This window comes from Electrona antarctica, assembly GCF_951216825.1.
Source record: "Electrona antarctica genome assembly, chromosome: 10".
NCBI classification, from domain to species: Eukaryota; Metazoa; Chordata; class Actinopteri; order Myctophiformes; family Myctophidae; genus Electrona; species Electrona antarctica.
Genome location: NC_136791.1, coordinates 10,958,782 through 10,976,485, shown reverse-complemented (window position 1 = coordinate 10,976,485; position 17,704 = coordinate 10,958,782). Strand labels below are relative to the sequence as shown.

General features: G+C 46.3%; 1 protein-coding gene across 15 annotated transcripts in view; it reads left to right on the top strand.

Annotated features, from left to right (window-relative positions):
- The window catches only part of birc6 (baculoviral IAP repeat containing 6), a 154,405-nt gene extending 137,085 nt beyond the window's left edge, over positions 1-17,320 (top strand). For all 15 annotated transcript variants that reach the window (XM_079512381.1, XM_079512387.1, XM_079512390.1 and 12 more), the window contains 3 exons: positions 2,983-3,171; positions 13,942-14,076; positions 15,744-17,320. In XM_079512381.1, the coding sequence (XP_079368507.1) occupies positions 2,983-3,171; positions 13,942-14,076; positions 15,744-15,929 (510 nt within the window). In that variant the 3' untranslated portion in view covers positions 15,930-17,320. The remainder of the gene's footprint in view (positions 1-2,982; positions 3,172-13,941; positions 14,077-15,743) is intronic.
- Positions 17,321-17,704: the final 384 nt, after the last annotated feature.

Here is a 17,704-nt window from a genome sequence, read left to right as displayed (position 1 = left end):
GGGTGGTGGTGGTAGATGGATGTAGAGGCAGGGTGGTGGTGGTAGATGGATGCAGAGGCAGGGTGTGGGTGGTGGTGGTGGTAGATGGATGCAGAGGCAGGGTGGGGGTGGTGGTGGTAGATGGATGCAGAGACAGGGTGTGGGTGGTGGTGGTAGATGGATGCAGGGTGTGGGTGGTGGTGGTGGTGGTAGATGGATGCAGAGGCAGGGTGTGGGTGGTGGTGGTAGATGGATGCAGAGGCAGGGTGTGGGTGGTGGTGGTAGATGGATGTAGAGGCAGGGTGTGGGTGGTGGTGGTAGATGGATGCAGAGGCAGGGTGTGGGTGGTGGTGGTGGTAGATGGATGCAGAGGCAGGGTGTGGGTGGTGGTGGTAGATGGATGCAGAGGCAGGGTGTGGGTGGTGGTGGTAGATGGATGCAGAGGCAGGGTGTGGGTGGTGGTGGTAGATGGATGTAGAGGCAGGGTGGTGGTGGTAGATGGATGCAGAGGCAGGGTGTGGGTGGTGGTGGTAGATGGATGTAGAGGCAGGGTGGGGGTGGTGGTGGTAGATGGATGCAGAGGCAGGGTGTGGGCAGGGCTCGACGCTTAGCATTTTTCCAAGTAGCACGTGTGCGACTAAGTTGAAAAATCTAGTAGCACACAAATTATTTTAGGAGCACGATGAAAAGTTATCAAATAATGTGTTTTTGAGGCGCTAGCCCCTCCTATAGACAGCTTTTGTCCCCACACGTCTCAATATCTGCCATTGACATTGAAAGGACAATGTATGTCATATGTAAATGAGCAAATCAGCTAACCAATCACAGGCAACAGGCATTCTGATTGGCCAATATGAGATGATTCATGATGATGTATGATGATAAGAGCGCCCCTCACTTCACACAGGTGTGATTTTTCTTTAATACAGTGATATGAGGTAGGGGGCGGGCAATATGAAAAAATATTATTATCACAATATCTTTCAGAAATGATCAGAATATTGATATTCATCTGGATTTGTTTGTTTTTATATAATCTATATAATCAATTAGTTTTTTATGCAAATAGATAGAGGGATAGATGGATAGATAGATGGATAATCAATTCATTTTATGTTGCTCATGTATGGATGGACAGACAGACAGACTTTCTATCCGTTTTTATCCTGCTGTTCTATCGTGTGAGATTCGGTGCAGGGCGCCGCAGGCTACTCGATGGTACTATTAGTATTGTAACATTCTCCTTGGCTTTGACTGCTTCAGTTCAGACCATCGTACATAGGCTATACACCTCGGCGTGGTGGAAGGAGGTGGTGGGGGGATCTTTGCCTTTTTTCCGTCGCTCGTTATGCAGGCTACTGACTAATATGTACCCAGCCAAGTCGGTCATTCGTATTATCATTTGCGCTGCGCACACGATTTTGTAAGCGAGGTGCTGAGCGATGGTTGTTTTGGTAGAATCCGTGCACACGTGCACTCTTTGCGTGCACGGCCGCACGCTGTTTCACCCACGTTTGGTTAAAAGTTATCGAGTGATGTTTGAACATTAAACTTTCCAAATAACTTTAGTATTCAACGTGTCGGGGTCCTAGCAACTCCTTCTGTGCTATCATGCTATCCTGCTGCGTTCGCTCCGCTGCTGACAGGGAAGAGAAGTACTGAGCAGCAACACATGGAGGGGCGGGGCGGTGGGAGCAAAAGGGACAGATCTTCAAATGAACGCCGCATTGAGTCTCGACACGTTGTTAGCTTGTAGATCTGCTCTTTTTGGCGAACGACACCGCCGTACTATATAAATATAGGTATAGAACCGCGACTATAGACTGTGCACTTGCTGTAGAGCCTCGTCTTTATCACGATTGAACGGTCAAATTCTGTAGTCGCACGGGTGCTACAAAGTGAATTTGACAACTCGCACGGTGATATTTTAACTCGCAAATGCGAGTACCTAGTCGCACTGTCGAGCCCTGGGTGTGGGTGGTGGTGGTAGATGGATGCAGAGGCAGGGTGTGGGTGGTGGTGGTAGATGGATGTAGAAGCAGGGTGTGGGTGGTGGTGGTAGATGGATGCAGAGGCAGGGTGGGGGTGGTGGTGGTAGATGGATGCAGAGGCAGGGTGGGGGTGGTGGTAGATGGATGTAGAGGCAGGGTGTGGGTGGTAGATGGATGCAGAGGCAGGGTGGGGGTGGTGGTGGTAGATGGATGCAGAGGCAGGGTGGGGGTGGTGGTAGATGGATGTAGAGGCAGGGTGTGGGTGGTGCGGTGGTGGTAGATGGATGCAGAGGCAGGGTGTGGGTGGTGCGGTGGTGGTAGATGGATGCAGAGGCAGGGTGTGGGTGGTGGTGTTAGATGGATGCAGAGGCAGGGTGGGGGTGGTGGTGGTGGATGAAGTGACCCAGACAGAGAGACCAGTCTCTGGTCTCCTTGAGACGGTCTGAGGCATTAATTGGGCCGTTAATAAAGATATATTGAAGGATATGTTTTACTGTGCCAGAACATTCCTATAGCTTTTGTCTGATGCTGCCTGAAGTGCTCGGCACTGCCAAGCTCATTTTTGTATGCCTTGCAGTGCTTTGCCCCACCCCCCAACCACAGACACACACACAAACCCCACTGTTCTCTTCCCCTACTCCCTCACTCCTCACTTTCGGGGCTGCAACGATTGTATATATCAACTAATTGATTAACCACTTAGCTTACATATCATGGAAGAATTGTGAAAATGGCAGATATACAAGCTCAACACACATTTGTAGATCGCATTTAAAAAAATGTTTTTTGTCTATAACAAGCCCAAAATAAGGTTGCATTATTTTATTACATTTACAAAATAAAATTGAGGGGCTTTGGTGTGTGTGCACAAACTTTGTCCTACACAAACATTACAATGCCATTGACAATGAATCGACAATTTTGAAAACTTCCAAATGCTGCTCTGCAGGCGCAGTTTCCTCAACACAACACAGGATTAAATGACCTTTCCCACCCGTTTGTCTGTCTCCAGGTGCTGGTGTCCGTGCAGTCTCTGATCCTGGTGGCTGAGCCCTATTTCAACGAGCCGGGCTACGAGCGCTCGCGCGGCACCCCCAGCGGCACCCAGAGCTCCCGAGAGTACGACGGCAACATCCGGCAGGCCACCGTCAAGTGGGCCATGCTGGAACAGATGCGGAATCCCTCACCATGCTTCAAAGAGGTGAGCAGAACCCTGATTCGCATTGAGCCTCCCCCCTTTCATTACAACATACTAAAGCTGAAGTCCTCCATGTCTTCGATATCATAGCTTCTGAGCCTCTTCCATTCATGTTGTCGAATTGTATTCCGCATGCTCAGACGCTTCTGTTCCGGATACAGAATAATAATCACCCCCTAACACGTGACTCAATGCGTTCGCCGACAAAGCCTGCCGCGCCCCGCTGAGGATGGTACCAGGGGGTCACGGGCGGATAATACATTTTCCTGTTTATTAATTCTCAGGTGCATGATATCTTGTGGATGGAGGGCCCCCCACCCCCATCTTTTGATTTCCGCCCGTCCTTGACACAGGCCATGGCGACGCAGATAGCACAGAAGGGATAGCGATCAGTCAACTTACTCACTCCGCCTCCAGAAATGTATAGAGAGAGAGGGAGGGAGGGAAGAGGAGTGGGTGGTGATGGGGGGGCGTAGTCTGCAGAGATTTGTACATTGAGAGAGGGAAGAGACGGACTGATGGAGAGAGAGATGAAAATGAAGAGGGTGAGGGAGAGGAAAGAAAGGGATCCATCTCTACAGGAAGAGCCAGGCGTGGCGAGGAATTAATTGGAAGAAACAGAACTGCAGGGTAACTATGATGAGGTATAGAAGACGGAGAGAAAGGGACGATATACTAAAAGGGAAGGTTAATCTATATGATTAGGTTTCAGGCAGGCTCCCGGGGCATATGTGGGGGGAAGGAACAACAGCTCCTCCAGTTCAGCTTTGACTCCCCATCCATAGCCTGCATGTAGCCGGTCACTCTGGCTACCAACAGGATACACACACACACACACACACACACACACACACACACACACACACACACACACACACACACACACACACACACACACACACAGGTGCATACTATATTTATATACAGAATTTGTACAGACACCTCTTGTCTATGCTGGCTCTGGCTGTCCATCTCTTCTTCCCTGCTATCCATCTTTCTTTCTTTGTTTCAGCCAGTCGCACACACTGCTCTCACTTTTCTCTCTCTTGCATGCGCCATGCGTACACGCATCAACACACACACACACACTTACGTTTCCCTTGGGTGATTATCTTGCAATCAATTTCCCTCCTGCCTATTTTCCCTACCCTTCTCATTGTGTGCCTTTGGAGCTCTTGATACCAGCAGAATATAAAACTGTCTTTTATAGAGCTGGCTCTGAATCATCAGACCTGGTCTGGGGTTTGTGAGTGCGTGCGTGCGTTTGTGGGCGTGCGTGGTTGTACTCGATGAGAGAGAGGTTGTTCAAAGTATTTGTGGATTATGTTGGTTGGGAGAAATGAGGGGTGCTGTTGGGGGTGCAAATAAACTTAATGGTGCAGATAGTTCAGTCTCTTTTCCCCTCTTGTACACAGTTTTGTCTCCAAACGAATGAAACCTGGACTGAATTATGGGTACCAGCTTGGGTCCCGGGCCTGGGGGTCCTGAGTATATAACACAAGATACTGGCCTGGTTCTACAGCTTCATTCACATTAAAGTGTCTTTTTTTTTTTTACAGACGCCCAGTTGAAAGAGTCACATTTTATTAATGCATACAGTACATCGCAGACTGTTGGAGCAGTGTGTGTACAAAATGTCCCGGGTCGGATGAATTTGTGATTTAACACGGACGTACATTATTCAGAGTTGGAGTCTATTATTAGTCTGAGGTCCTCTCTCTCACACAGAGAGAGAGAGAGACACACACAGGCATACGAACACAGACGCCACATGCACACCCAGTCACGTCATGAGCCCTCCGTATAATTCCCCACTGATCTGGCGGAAGAGGCATCATTGATGAAGTTTCTGGGATGTCTTGGCAGAGTATAGCTGGCTCTGGCACGCCACACGAGCTGTGACGTCAGATGGGACCCAATCGTGAAATGGGCTGTTGGAGCAGGAGTTCCGGGGGGTTGGGGGACGTGGCAGGAATACTGCTTGAGCAATCCTCTGTTTGTGCACGTGCGCTGCACACACAACCCCCGAAATTCAATTAAACTTGTGTGACACACTCCTACAAGCTCTTCCCTCTGCTGCCCCTTCAGTACCTGCAAGTAGACGGATACACACACAGAGGAATGGCTTATCTTACAAAAACATTGACAAGAACATGCTAGCATGGTCCTCTCTTATGAATTCACAGCTATTCATTCCATCAGTGACCCAAATTCTGTATTCTTGAGTATTTTCACTGTTAGATTATTTGTCTCTCTGCTGTCAAGATATTGGACAGTAGGAGCTATTTGTACTGCTAACAGGCTCAGGGAGAGCCTTGTCTTACCCAGCACTTTCAGATGTACACACACAGATTGTTTCCTTGTCTGCGTGTCGACGATGCCGCTAGCTCAGCGTTGTGTGTTTCTGCCCACGTGAGCATGAGATTGGATGGGGGGGGGGTTTGTCTGCCACCGTAAGACCACATTATATTTTTGGTGTGTGCAAGAGTCTAAAGTTTGCACGTGCTATTTATAGAGTGTAAGTTAAGGAATAGAGTACAGACTTGAATTATGCAGCCGGAGATTGTCGGGTGGAATTAGTGACAACATGGTCGCTTGCTGAAATATAGATCCTTTTCCATTTTTAGTGTGCGTATAAGTATAGCCTGCATGTGTGAATGTGTGTGTTCGAGGTGAGTGGATGTGAGCTCGCTGTTGGTGCCTCTGTGTTGTGTGTGTGTGTGCGCGTGTGCGTGCGCGTGTGCGCGCGTGCGTGCGTGCGCGCGCGCGCACACAGGCTATGTGCGAGAGAGCGAAGGGGGATGTCCCCACATGCACAGCTGCACTGGAGCGTAAACGGGCCCATTAGAGCACACACTGAGGTGATATCCTTAACTAGCCCCACATAATCTCAGGCTCCTAACCCCCATCAGGTCCAAATGGTTCAGTCCACCTTTTCATATTGGGGAGGGTCGCCAGCGGCCACTCCGTTTGATTTAGAGGTGTGACAGGTGTGTATGTGATGGATAATATGTGCTCCGCATCAATGGCGTTGAACTCTATCCCTCCACTGGCCTGCAATGGCCTCGGGCAGGTGGGTGGAGAGGTGCGCTTGATTCATGTGAGCGCAGACCATTTCTGTTCATCTAACCGGCAGGCTCCTGCGAATCTAATATGCTAAGGAGAGTACATGGGCAACAAAAAACATGCCCAAACAACTTAAATCATGTGTACACTAGGGGTGAGCCGATCGCCCACCGAAGGATGATTTTCACTCCAAAATACTGTCACCAAAAATGACCTGATCCGAAATTGTTATGAGCAAACTGCTGTTTAAGACGGTGGTACAAAAGTCAGTCAGATACCTACAGTATTTTATTGAAACCACCTGCATCACAACACATTCAGAGCTTGTAGATAAGTATATTTTCGGCAAGTGACACCGACAGATTAATAAATGATCCTATCATTGGCCTGCTGCACGGCGATGTCTGTCATCTCGACTTTGTTGTGACATGAGCTCTTTCAAAAAGTTTAGTTTCCAACACAACAGCTTGAAAGAATTACTGCATGACAGCAGGGAGGCACCCTTGTATGCTCAAAGGGACTTTCACTTTGAATGCGGCAACGGCACCGCTGCACTTTAAAACCCATTATGTGCAATGGCTTGCGCGGCGCAATGACAGTTTACCACTTCGTCGAGCAAAGTGGCATGGGCAGTCGGGCACCGCAGAGAGCATTTTGAAATCTAAAACAAAAAGGCCAATGTCATTGCTGTGAAGTGATGGCACACAAACACAATATCCATAAAGCGCTAGTGGTCAGCCTCGGCACTTATTGTGTTGACACTGCATCATCGATGGGATTCAGAGAGGAACATCCCTGCGTCGATGCATCAAGACGTTAGATTTTCCCTTCTTGTGTTTCAGTCTGAATGGGAGTGTGAGACAGTAAGAAACATATTGGCATAATGTGTAACCAAGCCAGCACAGTTAAGGCATCCGACAGCAGGGATGGGAGAGGGAGGAGCAGGACAGACCGTGTTTAATGGCGGGTTTTATTTCAGCCAGGCACAGAGATGCACACACTTACAGTGTACTTACAGTCTTACTTACACATTACACATTCTTTTAACATTTTTAGAAACACAAGTAGGGAATGAGACTTTTCCCCTGGTGAAGGAGTTGAAGGATCTCAGGGTCTTGTTCACGAGTGAGGGCATGATGGAGCAGGAGATCAGCCGCAGAATCTGAGCCGCAGGAGCTGTATTGTAGACGCTGTACCGAGAGAGATCTGACTGAGCTAAAAGGCAAAGCTCTCAGCCTACCGAGAAATTTAAGTTCCTACTCTCACCTACTGTATGGTCATGAAGTGTGGGTCAGGACCGAAAGAAAATTGATCATATCTCAGATGTCTCTCTCTCCGGATCCGTTGTATGGCCCAGATGTCTCTCTCCGTTGTATGGCCCAGATGTCTCTCTCTGTTTTATGGCCCAGATGTCTCTCTCTGTTGTATGGCCCAGATGTCTCTCTCTGTTGTATGGCCCAGATGTCTCTCTCTGTTTTATGGCCCAGATGTCTCTCTCTGTTTTATGGCCCAGATGTCTCTCTCTGTTGTATGGCCCAGATGTGTCTCTCTGTTGTATGGCCCAGATGTGTCTCTCTGTTGTATGGCCCAGATGTCTCTCTCTGTTGTATGGTCCAGATGTCTCTCTATGTTGTATGGCCCAGATGTCTCTCTCTGTTGTATGGCCCAGATGTCTCTCTCCGTTGTATGGCACAGATGTCTCTCTAGTCTGTTGTATGGCCCAGATGTCTGTCTCTGTTGTATGGCCCAGATGTCTCTCTCTGTTGTATGGCCCAGATGTCTCTCTCTGTTGTATGGCCCAGATGTCTCTCTCTGTTGTATGGCCCAGATGTCTCTCTCTGTTGTCTGGCCTAGATGTCTCTCTCTGTTGTATGGCCCAGATGTCTCTCTCTGTTGTATGGTCCAGATGTCTCTCTCTGTTGATTGGCCCAGATGTCTCTCTCTGTTGTATGGCCCAGATGTCTCTCTCTGTTGATTGGCCCAGATGTCTCTCTCTGTTGTATGGCCCAGATGTCTCTCTCTGTTGTATGGCCCAGATGTCTCTCTCTGTTGTATGGCCCAGATGTCTCTCTCTGTTGTATGGCCCAGATGTCTCTATGTTGTATGGCCCAGATGTCTCTCTCTGTTGTATGGCCCAGATGTCTCTATGTTGTATGGCCCAGATGTCTCTATGTTGTATGGCCCAGATGTCTCTCTCTGTTGTATGGCCCAGATGTCTCTCTCTGTTGTATGGCCCAGATGTCTCTCTCTGTTGTATGGCCCAGATGTCTCTCTCTGTTGTATGGCCCAGATGTCTCTCTCTGTTGTCTGGCCTAGATGTCTCTCTCTGTTGTATGGCCCAGATGTCTCTCTCTGTTGTATGGTCCAGATGTCTCTCTCTGTTGATTGGCCCAGATGTCTCTCTCTGTTGTATGGCCCAGATGTCTCTCTCTGTTGATTGGCCCAGATGTCTCTCTCTGTTGTATGGCCCAGATGTCTCTCTCTGTTGTATGGCCCAGATGTCTCTATGTTGTATGGCCCAGATGTCTCTCTCTGTTGTATGGCCCAGATGTCTCTCTCTGTTGTATGGCCCAGATGTCTCTATGTTGTATGGCCCAGATGTCTCTATGTTGTATGGCCCAGATGTCTCTCTCCGTTGTATGGCCCAGATGTCTCTCTCTGTTGTATGGCCCAGATGTCTCTATGTTGTATGGCCCAGATGTCTCTATGTTGTATGGCCCAGATGTCTCTCTCCGTTGTATGGCCCAGATGTCTCTCTCTGTTGTATGGCCCAGATGTCTCTATGTTGTATGGCCCAGATGTCTCTCTCCGTTGTATGTCCCAGATGTCTCTCTCTGTTGTATGGCCCAGATGTCTCTCTCTGTTGTATGGCCCAGATGTCTCTCTCTGTTGTATGGCCCAGATGTCTCTCTCTGTTGATTGGCCCAGATGTCTCTCTCTGTTGATTGGCCCAGATGTCTCTCTCCGTTGTATGGCCCAGATGTCTCTCTCTGTTGTATGGCCCAGATGTCTCTCTCTGTTGTATGGCCCAGATGTCTCTCTAGTCTGTTGTATGGCCCAGATGTCTCTGTTGTATGGCCCAGATGTCTCTCTCCGTTGTATGGCCCAGATGTCTCTCTTGTATGGCCCAGATGCGTGATGGTGCCTTAATGTCTCTGGTTGTTCTAATGCGCCATCGGCATCATCGGTCAGTCAGAAGTGATGTGAGCCATTTGCCCTTTAGAATGCCAACAGGTTTAGTCACCGCTATGCAGCTCTGCCTGATTTCTAGTGAAACCTTTCTGTCTGGGACGGATCTACCAGATGCACCGCTGTTGATCTTCTGTCTCTGCCTCTGTCTAATGCCTGACACGCTAATTTGAAGAGCAGTTCTCGTCGGCAAGTGACGTTGTGCGATCGAGCATATATTGAGCTTTAAGATCCCTAGTCTCCCAAGCCAGCCTATCTCTAAAATGTCGTCTGTAATTCAGCCCCTTAACATTTTAGAAGACAAATCTGGATCTCCCCCCCACACACACACACACACACACACACACACACACACACACACACACACACACACACACACACACACACCTCTTCTATTCCCTTCATCCACCTGCCTCTCTGTCACTCCCTCGCTCTCACATGACCCAACCAGATGGAGGACTGGCCCATGGTGTGGAGCTCAGAGTAAATGAAACCTGACTGTTTGGCCCTGTCCTAGCGGCTGGCTTTCCAGAGGCCGGCTTTGTTCCATCTGCTGTACGGCCTGGACCCAGCTGGGATGCCATGCTACCCTCTGTCCTCTGCCCCCCATTGATGCCTCACTTAAAGCAGACCTCTCTCTCTCTCTCAGACACTCACTCACTCACTCACTCACTCACTTACTCATTCACACACAGACACACACACGCACACACACACACGTCATAAGTGGGTCAGAGGGGCTTATTGCCGAGGACATTGAAATAACAGTGCAGAGTTTACCGCATTGGTTGTGAAATGGCACTTATTTGACAATGCATTTCTGTTGATTTATTTATTTTTGTGCCATGGGAACTAAATTCAAGCTCCCGTTTTGACAAACAAGCATCTGCAAATTGCCAGATAAAGGTAGAATAGAAAGAATGTTATCATGATCATTTTAATATTACACTAACACTGCATCAAACGTGAAGATGAAGTGATGCCTTTGTTTGATGTGAAGTTTGTTACGATATGCATAACAATAAGAGTCTTCGGGCCCCAGCAAAATACGCAGTTGTGGATGAAGAAGTAGGGTGTTCCTGACCTATCTATGATACATTTACTTGTATATCTATGATCCCGAACCATCCGTTGTAAAGAGAGCCCTGCTCTGATTGTCAGGATTGTGAAATGGTTCTGATCCACTATCAACGCCTGAGCTGTGAAGAGGTTCACTGTTGTGGTCAGGATAAGCAGGGCACGGTAGCTCAGGCTGGAGCGTGCCACGACAGGAATACACAAAAGGCAAGATAAAGTACTGTTTTAATGGCTGCATGATTCATGTTTGCCCTTGACCCTTGGTGTGATAAGTGAGTCCGTGCATGCTGTACGCTCTGTGTCCATCTCCGGTCCCTCCGTGGCCCTGAGGTATAATGAGTGGACGGCATTACCTCAAAGGTCACTAGGTTTATACGTCAATCGGGCCACTCCATCAGCAGACCACGTCTGTGTGTGACTGCATGTATGATGATCAGAGAAGCGCTCACGTGTTCTCTTACCGTGTCCTCCTAGCCTCTGTGTGTCTTACACATGTATGTACTGTACATCTCCTTAAAGGTCATTTGTCGAGCGGGATTTAATCCGCCAGGCACTTATGGTGATGGCGGCGTTTGCTCTGTCTATGCTGTGATCGATGGGAGCAGCCAAATGCCACAAAGTCACAGGGCCACATGAACCCCCACCCCTAAATGTTTCTACCTTTAATTGTAAATTAACGCATATTGTCAGGAATATATTACTTTATAACTCATTTATTTCAGATCATATCACTGTCTGTGCAAGAAAAAGCAACATGACCAAAGATGCACCTGCATTGGAAGACAGAATCAGAATGATGGCAGAACACAAAATAGTATTAACACGCACTAAATTAAGAAAAGCTCATTTCCAGGGGCTGTGTGCATCAAAGCCCAATTGTGTGAAACTCTTCCCCACTGTCATTGAGCACTGCTGTACCAACTCTTCTTTTTTCTCTGTGGAACCACTTCTGTTTGTAAATGCGGTGAAGGCTGGAGCGACAGCTCTCTGTTAGTAAACGGACGTGAAGGCGGGAGCGAAGGCTCTCTGTTTGTAAATGGCTGTGAAGGAGAGAGCGACAGCTCTCTGTTTGTAAATGGCTGTGAAGGAGAGAGCGACGGCTCTCTGTTTGTAAATGTCTGTGACGGCAGGAGCAACGTTTCTTTCTGTGTTTACCCCCCATCCTTGTGACCTTGAAGCATTCCCCAGCAATCAGGTGGGGAGCAACTCATTAGAAATAACTCAACCAGGAAAGAGAGTGGGAGGGGTGGGGGTGGTACAATGGTTTGGGAAGGAATAATAGGTAGTGGGAGAAGGAGAGGGCAGAGAGAGAGAGGGGGGGGGAAGAGGAACGGGGGAAGAGGGGGATGCAGAAAGAGAGAGTGATTACGGCAGTCGGCCAGCTCCATTTGTTCTCAGCGTGCTACTCTTCAGATTGATCCTGGTAAAAAGCCACTGTAATAACTAATCTCCCCTCTCCGCCACCATAACAATGGCTATGAAACGGATTGACGAGCGGTTACTGCATACTGATTTGTCCGCCCTGGCGACCGTTGCTAGGAAGTGGCGAGGCGAGAGTGCGTGGAGGCTGGGGGCAGGGTAGGGTAGGGTGGCTCGGGTGAGAGGATGTGGTTGTCTGGTTGATGGACATAATTCATTGCTTGTGTGTTTTTGTGTGTGTGCGTATTGTCGAGGAGCGAGGGCCCTGCTCACAGCAGGGGGCTTATGATGCGAGTCCCTCAGTAATAAATGCTCACAAGCCCCTCGGCAATGGGAAGATGAAGAGAAAAATAATTTATTAGGCGCTATATTGTGGCGACAGTGAAATGACGGAAGAGACGAAGACATGCAGTGCAGGATTCAAGCAGAATTTGAACTTGTGGCTTGTTCTCTCTCGCCCCCCTGCTGACACAACAGGGACGTTCCTTCGGTTCAGTCCTTATTTATGACCAACGTCCAAATTCAATGTGCTTCAACTGTGAATTTCATCTTTGTTAAATGACAGATTCATTTTTCCTACCTGGGACTGTTGAATTGTCTCATGTTTTTTGACTTGATGTATAACAATGAAGTTTAGTTGTACATCTTGATTTGCCCTAGTGCATTGATTCGCAGTCTTATGTGTTTTTTTAATCAGAGACAAAATGTGGAGCTGTCAAAATAAGCTAAACACAGCAGTTCTCTCTCTCTCCCTCTCCCTCTCCCTCTCCCTCTCCCTCTCCCTCTCCCTCTCCCTCTCCCTCTCTCTCACACACACACACACACACACACACACACACACACACACACTCTGACACCATTGCATAACTCTCTTCCTCTCTTTCGCTTCCACTGAATTCATCACCGTCTCCTGCTGGTTTGCTCATTGGAGCGTGCATGCTAATCGATCCAATCCACTTCCACTCTGCACCCATCACCTCACCTCAGATGTGAACACCACAAACCTTGAAAGCACTGCCACTCTTCAAAAGTTTTTTGAAGTGTGTCCCTGTATGACTTTATGAGTACGGACAGCTGCAATACCACTGGGTGACCTACCTTCAAGTGGCGCTGCAACATGCTCTACAATTACTATAGTGCATGTTGGGTTACAGGGGGGGTGGCATGATGGGAAGCAGAGTTTTTAGTGTAATGCCAATGAGGATGATTATTTTATTTTTTTACTTTTATTCATTTTCTTTCTTAAAATAATTCTAGTAAGTCAACAACTGCTTGTTCTTTCTAGAAAGCTAAAGATAGGTCGGTTGAAAGCAGGAGAGAGAGAGAGAGAGAGGTGGTGGTGATGTTGGTGGGGGGGGGGGGGGGTTCTCATTAACTCAAGACTTGAAAGCGGTTTTGCCTTTTATATCTACAGTCAAATAATTATTAGTTATTTATAGTATGTTGCTTGCCGAAAATAGCAGATCTACAAGCTCACAATGCATTGCCATGTAACATGGAGTATAAATGAGGTGTGTGTGTGTGTGTGTGTGTGTGTGTGTGTGTGTGTGTGTGTGTGTGTGTGTGTGTGTGTGTGTGTGTGTGTGTGTGTGTGTGTGTGTGTGTGTGTGTGTGTGTGTGTGTGTGTGTGTGTGTGTGTGTGTGTGTGTGTGTGTGTGTGTGTGTGTGTGTGTGTCATGCATTTACAGTAATAATAATGCGTTTACAGTATGTTATTTTATTTGTAGATGATACATTTCATGATTCTCACTACACTACTGGGTATCCTCAGTTCACCTCTACATCATGAAAACTCACCATTAGTTAATAGAAATGGGGAAGTACACAACTACACATCCATACGATGATTAATGGTTAGATGTTGCATGAGTGAACGTAGATAAACACAAGCATTGGCTTTCAAAGTAATGGAGGTGCTAGGAGAAGTCTAGCCTCGGAAACCCAGACGTTTTTATTTCCAGGGAGAAGTCCATCTCTGCTCTAATGCTAATTCACCCTGTATGTCTGTTGTGTGCTCGACAGGTGATCCACAAGCACTTTTACCTGAAACGGGTGGAGATCATGTCCCAGTGTGAGGAGTGGATCGCAGACATCCAACAGTACAGCAGTGACAAGAGAGTCGGCCGCACTATGTCTCACCACGCTGCTGCACTCAAGGTACAAACACATACACACATGCTGTATTACATCGTGCACCCCAGCCTCGGAGCACAGTCTAGCCTAGGGGGATGTGGAGGTGCCCTCCAAAACAGAAGGGAGCATTCATATTGTGATCTAACAGATGACCATTGATTTTAACTTGCTGCGTACATATGTCATATGTTATAGTAAACCTATTGGAAAATAGCACATCTACAAGCTTGTAGATGTTTTTTGAAAAATGTTGATTGTTTTTTGGTTTTTTTAAACCCATTTTGACCTGAGATCAGATTCTAAAAATGTCTTCTACATCCTGACAGTTTTCTGAAAAAGCTATGTTTCTATGTCAGTCGTTCTTCGATTTTTCAAAAATAGCAGATCTACAAGCTCATAGCGCGCCACTTGGTGGCGCTCTATGAGCTTGTAGATCTGCTATTTTTCAATAGCTAAAGCATAACATAATGCTAACACCAAAAGGGGTTCCCTCCCAAAATGGGTTAATATACATTTATTGAACATTTTCACCTATAATGTCAGGCCCAGGGCGAAAGTGTTTAATGAGATTCAGGACAACGATAGGCCTACATCCAATATGACATCCAATGCTTTGTATTTCCAGAAAGTGTCTTTATTTTACATTATAGAGTAGCTGATTAAAAGCCTTTACACACACACACAGTCCCACCAACCCCCAAGTCTCACTGGCAGCCCTCCTCTCACTCTTGCTGTAAATAACTACAATTAATCCCCACTACATAATCCCAGCTCCACTGATAAGGAATGAGGACTGCACCCCTACAGGGCCCAGAGAGAGACATTAGGCCTGTTTTGTTTATTGTCTTATCAAAGATGTAGCGGTATCTACAGTACATTTGCAATCTTTAGGTAACATGCCACATGTATCTAATTAATATATACAGTATGCATTCCTGAGTTATCCAGGGTATAGAAAGTGCGGTTGTGCTGTTAAACCACAAAGATGAAGTGTTTTACCCATTTTGGGCGGGAACCCCTTTTGGTGTTTTAAGGATTATGTTATACTTTAGCTATTGAAAAATAGCAGATCTACCAGCTCATAGCGCGGCACCGAGTGCCGCGCTACGAGCTTGTAGGTCTGCAATTTTTGAAAAATTGTGAAAATGTGGCGCAAATTTGGAATATATATCCTTTCAGAGCGAACATTTTTAACTCAAATCTTTGCTTCTGGGGTGTCCCTGGAACAACATATTTTGAGATGGGGGTTGGAGGCCAAATACATATAATTCTAGGGGTCCTTGACATGAAATAGTTTGAGAACCACTGACATAGAAACAGAGGTTTATCAGATTTCGTCCTCATGTCTAAATGGGTAAATTATGTGCAGAATGTATTCCTGACAACTACGTTTTAAACAACTTAACATTTTTTTTCTTGGCTCGAACTTTCAGATGTAGAGAGATGATATTTTTACAGCGCAAGGGATTGTGTTGCAGACTGCTTGAATTCTTAATAAATGTCAACTTCTTCTGCCTTTTCTGCTTGATTAGAGCTACTTAGCCAGCATACTTGGTCCACTTAAACTTAATTTATACACAAGATATATACTCTATATACAGAGTATATATATTATGACTTTACCCATGGCCAACTCTGATAGGAACTCCCAGTGGATTAACCCTTTGTGCTTTGTCTGTCTCCCCATGCAGAGGCACACAGCCCAACTACGAGAAGAACTTCTTAAGCTGCCCTGCCCGGAGGGCCTGGAGCCTGACGGGGAGGAGTTGGTCTCAGACAAGAGCGCCACCACCCTCATGGTCAAGGAGCTACCCAATCAGGATGCGGAGAAGCCAAGTGGCAGCCAAGATGGCCATTGCGGCGAGGGCCAGCTATAGGTCTCGCGCTCTCTCTCCCTCTTGCCTACTCCTCCAGAGACTCCCATTCCCTCCCAGCAGCGACCTCTTCCTCATGACTATTACTATCGTAATTGAAAAGACTTGACGGCTTTGAAGCACAAGCCACCATTTTGTCAATATTTGTATGTAAGAATCTAAATATGTAATAGCTGAAAACAGGAGGGGATCTGGGAAGATGAGACTAAAGTGAAACGTTGCTTATGACACCTGATGACGAAAAAAAAGTCAAACTCTGAACTATGCTATGCCCTTATGGAAAACACAGTCGAGAAAAACAAACTTTTATTTACCTGTAAAGGAGTGTAAAACATTTTGTGCTTTTTTTCCAATTGTGAAATAACCACTGATTGGTATGTTATTAAACTTGTTTATGTATACATAATGACAGAGAAAAATCAGATTATATAAGGGAAACTACCTTTAGAAGAATGTTTACTGAATGTTAATTTCCTTATTATTTTAATTTTATTTTTTTTGTTTTTTTTTGTTCTTTGGACTGTTAGCGCGAGGACAGTTGTAACCAAGAATATATTGGTCATTCTTTAAGGAAACTATTTAAAAAAAAAAGTGAGAAAGAAAAAAAGAAAACACACAACATGCATACACTTTACTGAATTTGAAAAAGAAAAATACCCTCCCGGTTGCCCATTGCTTCTCTTACTTTTCTCCGGGAATATGTACACTTCTAATAAAGGCTGAGTTGGACATACCTTACATGCTATGACATTATCCTGTTCACGGGCTGTTCAGAAAAAAAAATCAATGCTATGGATAACCTTTTATTTTTAAACGTTTTTGCGTCACTAATTCTCAATGCAAGTTTAATAAATGCAACCTGTTTTACTTTGGCCGGATATATACATTGATATGACTGTGTAGATCATAAGAGACTGTAAATGCCTGATTTATACTTAGTTGCGCACCGAAAATCGCAGATACACAAGCTCACGACACATCGCGTTGCAACGCGTTCTGAGCTCGTATAGAACAGCCGTAAACGGTGTCTGGCATCCGCGGCGTGCAGCATCCAAGTATAACTCATGCTCAAGATGCACACGGGATATGTATATGAAGGCTTGTGCATGTGTATGTGTGTTTTCTGTGCGTGTGCAACAATCCCTAGTGAGATACAAAGCTGTGATGTGCCTTTGATCTACACCATACCACCAAATACTCTGAACGAGTACCTTTTACTGATTCATTTGCTATTTCTACAACTTAATAATTCAGCTCCGTCTGGCATAAAACTGCTTTGATCTTTTTTTATTATGTTGATTCCAGTGAACAAAAAATGCACTTTCTACTTTACTCACTCCCAGAACAGTCACATACTCCTTTTGCTAGGACATTAAATGGAGCTTGAAAATGTGGATTTGGTTGTGAGAATGCTTCTTTTCTGCGTTTTTCCAACAACTTGAGCCCTGAATAAGAAATAAAGAAAACCGCGGCAGCATCAGTCCGCTCGGCAGGATGAGTGCTATGAAATTCCCAGTGCAGGATGAAAGTGCCTGAAAATACTCTTGTAGAGCAAGCGTCGCTACACGGGGATTATGGTGTGGAGAATAAAGGGAAAGTAGCTTGTGGGATGCGAGTCTGATTTAACCCACCCAGTATACATTATTCATTAGTACACCTTTAACTCAGTTGTCAAGTCGAGGCCCAGAAAGCTACTGGAAAATACATGCAGATGCTTTCAGTAAAAGTTATATAGGTTAAATTAAAGTCAGCAACATTGTGTCAAAACGTACAGTATT